The 4,426-nt window shown below is 35.2% G+C and overlaps 1 protein-coding gene across 1 annotated transcript; it reads right to left on the minus strand.

Moving 5' to 3' along the window:
- Nucleotides 1-236: 236 nt before the first annotated feature.
- On the minus strand, nucleotides 237-1,996 carry LOC135598739 (UDP-glycosyltransferase 73C5-like). Its single transcript, XM_065093022.1, has one exon. It carries the CDS (start codon nucleotides 1,836-1,838, stop codon nucleotides 369-371), a length of 1,470 nt encoding a protein of 489 aa, XP_064949094.1. The 5' UTR covers nucleotides 1,839-1,996; the 3' UTR covers nucleotides 237-368.
- Nucleotides 1,997-4,426: the final 2,430 nt, after the last annotated feature.

A 4,426-nucleotide genomic window follows, 5' to 3' on the forward strand; every position in this document is an offset into this window, starting at 1 on the left:
CATTGAGCTTCTCTCTCAAACTGTCATTTCCTAGGGACAATCTCTATCTAATCAATTTAATTGGATCATATATCTTTTCGGTCACCATCTTTCATAAAATATAATGGCTTTCTTGTGAGGCATGATTTGTGAACAAACAAATACATAATATTACATAACTCTCTTAATCTTTAGAACCAAATGGTTTTCATAAAATATAATGTATTATGTTGTGGAGAGAGAGAGAGAGAGAGAGAGAGAGAGAACTCGATTCTCAATTTATAAAAGCACAAATGACATCTTCGATCAACACATCTACTAAGGTCAAACCACGTAATTGAAAGATGCGCAATTCAAAGACCATAGACCTTCATGCGTGTTGTGCATACTTAGACAGTTGCATTGCCCGAGAAGTGCTCGATCAAGCGTGTGACATTAGACTGAGATGAACCCCGCCCTTCGTTCATGGCGGCGTTAGCCTTCTCTCCCAGTCGCTCGGCCCTCTGCCTCCTTTCTTCGCCTTCCTTCCCTTCATCCATTAGACTCCGCACGGACCTCTCCACATCGTTCCTCGAGACCATTGTTTCACTCCTCTGCATTCCTATGAAATTTGGTTCTTTTACCCCGACAGGCACTCCAACCTTCAACACATCCACGATCATTCTTTCGTTCAGGAATTGGTCGGTGAAGTGTGGCCATGTGATCATGGGAATGCCTGCCGAGATGGCCTCCAAGATGGAGTTCCAGCCGCAGTGCGTCAAGAATCCTCCGATCGCTGGGTGGGAGAGGATCATGAGTTGCGGTGCCCACCCCTTGATTATGAGCGCCCTGGAACCGACCCTCTCTTCAAATCCTCCGGCCAGCCATTGCTCGATCTTCTCTGCAGACTCTTCGCTGTACCTCATCACCCAAATAAACGGGTGATCAGATGCCGCCAGCCCCAATCCAATGTCCATCAGTTGGGAAGGGTCTGTTCGTGTGAGGCTTCCAAAACCCACATAAAGAACCGACCTCGGCTTCATGGTGCCCAGCCAACTCAGGCAGTGATCGACGTCGATTGATGCCTTTCTTCCCCTTGTAGCCATGTCGGCGACGCTCCTGCTGCGGAGGAACAATGGCCCCGTGGTCCATACTATCTTCCCCATGGCCTCCTGGTACCCCTCGATGAATGCATGTTCTAAGTCTTGAAAGCTGTTCACCACTATCCCGTCCGCTGCGAACTCAGCTTCTCGCACGTCTTTTGCTATGTTTTCGAAGATTGGTCCGGGAAAGAACTCTGACGCTTGAGCCCGTGTCACCTCGATCTGCTCCCTCAAGCCTGGCACCGTGAAAGGCTGATGCTCTTCGGTTATCCCATCATAGACCTTGTAGCGCCAGATATTGAAGGTGCACAAGAGGGCGAAGCAGGACATGCTGGAGAACGCGATGCGCGGAATTCGAAGATTCCGAGCGACCTTCAGCGTCCAAGGGAGACAAAAGTCAGAAATGATCGCGCTCGGGTACGGCTGCTGCTGACCCTGCAGATACAGTTCAAGCGGCTGCTGAAGAAGATAAGTCGCCCTGAAGAAATTTACGTAGAGCTCTGCCCTTGGCAAGTCATCGATGTTCTCCCATCCCTCCGCTAAGCCTTCTTCTGCGCCGGGGAACGGGAGCTCAACGAACCGGATGGGAAGGCCGGAGTCCCGAGCCCGGTGAATGGTGTCCTTGATGCGTGCTGCGTTGCAAGGCGTCGTGATGAAGCTGACGAGCACACCACGGTCAGCGAGGAGCAGCGCCAGATCAGTCATGGGAATCATGTGGCCTTGTGTCATCAGCGGAACCAGAACAAAATGAGGCATCCCTTCACGGTGACCATCCATGATCGATGATTTGGTTCCCCTTCCTCGAGGTGATAAGGTTTTTCCGGATGCTTGCTTGGTGGATTGGAAGGGAGACGATATCAGCTACTGGCAGCTCACCAAACGTCTTCTACAGTCATCTTTTTGTCGATTCTGCGTACTTTTGCTCATTGGGCAGCCTTAACTGCATCCAGTCTCGTGACTGCGTATATATATATATATATATATATATATATATATATATATATATATATATATATATATATATATATATATATATATATATATATATATATATATGTATATATATATATATATGTATATATATATATATATGTATATATATATATATATATACATATATATATATATGTATATATATATGTATATGTATATATATATGTATATATATATGTATATATATATATGTATGTATATATATGTATATATATGTATATATATATATATACATATATATATATATATGTATACATATATATATGTATACATATACATATGTATATATATACATATATATATATATGTATATATATATATATATGTATATATATGTATGTATATATATACATACATATATATACATACATACATACATATACATACATACATATATATGTATATATGTAATATATATTCTTATTTTCAAACCAATAAGAATATCGTAATTTCGTTTGTATTTTGAGTCAGCTCCTCAGTTATAATATTTTATATATGCAGCAACAATTTTTTATAAATATTTTTATTCTTAAATCAATAATAGTAACCACTTGAAACCCCACAGAAGACGATAAATTTATTTGTGGTGTATTTTAAGTGTTTATTCCTCAGTTATTATATTTTATAAATGTTTATAATGTTCTTTGAGAGATATCAAAAGTATTATAATTCTATTAAAAAAATACACAACATTAAAAATTCTTAAAAAGTGTATACCTAGAATCATAAAGTGATATGGAAAGGTTTTTTCCAACAACATGAGATACATGCAATGTAAAGGATGTTTCCGATCATCAAATGTTTTTTAGACCAATTATATGTATAGAAAAAAGACTAATTATATATTATCTTCTATAGTTAATTATCTTTAACATCTGGAGCTATAATTTTTAAAAGTTATATTAGGATCTCTATATTTATAAGAATAAAATATTTAATCATGTTTCTCCTCGCATTGTTCACTTTACTAATAGAAATACAATACATGTTGTCATGTGCAAAAAAACAATGATGCTAAAATAGGGTTTAAATGATAATTTTATAGTGCTATTCTCTAATTTCTCCTTCTATAACTTCTGTGAAAGTATTTTTGACGAATGAGGAGGAGATAAATCACAAGAGAGACAGAAAGATCCTTTTGGCCTCATATCATTTCTCGATAAAATCTCATAAGACAAAGAAAAAAGGTTGAATAGTTATCCTCATATGTATTAAAGCCTAAAATTTCTAATGATCAAGAGTTCAACAATGATGAGTGATAAAGATTAGAATGAGCACAAAGTAAAAATATTTTCTTGAGATAAAAGTGAACATAATAATACCCACCAAAGTGAAAGATTATTATAATTAATAAATATTTTAGAATTATTGGAGCTAGTGTCCTAAAATGTTAAGAAATCTTAGTAGGAACAAGAGTCTTTGTGAAGGAAAAAAACCTTGATGATTAGAGTTTAATTTTTTTATAAATATCTTACTTATCTTTTGATTTTAATGAGTTGAGGGAAAGTAAGATATAAAGAATATTTTGGGTATTTCTAGGTTCTTTGGAAAGTGTGAGAAAACAAATATAAATTCTTCAAGTCTATGTGAGAGATGTGAGAGAGTGTAAAAAGAGATTTATACTTGAATGAGGATTACTCAAGAGTTTTAAAATATAAAATATACTTAAACAAGGATTTATGTAATGGTTTTAAAGTTTTGTAGCTCTTTGTCTTTAATTCTTTTCGTATCTGGATTTGTTATGTAAAAGTTTATGTTTGCATTGTATTGTTTCATATAGACATATATACATTTTCATTCTTTCATATATGCTTTCGATACATACTAAATTTTTTGCTCATAATATCCTTTTATATTTTGGTGTTTGTGGGATAATATGAAACTCTTGTCGATCTCACGTAACTTCATTCAAACATAGTGGATGAAGCTCCCAAACATGAAAGACTTACGTTAATTATCATATAGAAATGGATAGATTATATTATGTTATGATCTTACTTCAATCTTTATTTTTTTTATCTAAAGTATTACTTATGTGTGGCGCTTTGAATAAAAATGAAATTAATACAACATCAAAATTGACACATGAGCTTAAGTTTCTCGTTTGTTTTCTTGATATACTCTTAAATGTTCATTACACCATTGATATACTCATTAATATTTTTACACCCTTCATATGCTTCTAAATATTTTTACGCTATTGATATGCACCTAAATACTTCATACGCCATTGATATATGCACATAAATGTTTCATACGTCATTAATATATTTTAAAATACTTTTTACGCCATTGATATGCTCCTAACTACTCTTTACTTCATTATTATAAATAAAGTATATTTTTAATAAAATAACATTTATGATTTTATA

Source organism: Musa acuminata, chromosome BXJ2-1, assembly GCF_036884655.1.
Source record: "Musa acuminata AAA Group cultivar baxijiao chromosome BXJ2-1, Cavendish_Baxijiao_AAA, whole genome shotgun sequence".
NCBI lineage: Eukaryota > Viridiplantae > Streptophyta > Magnoliopsida > Zingiberales > Musaceae > Musa > Musa acuminata.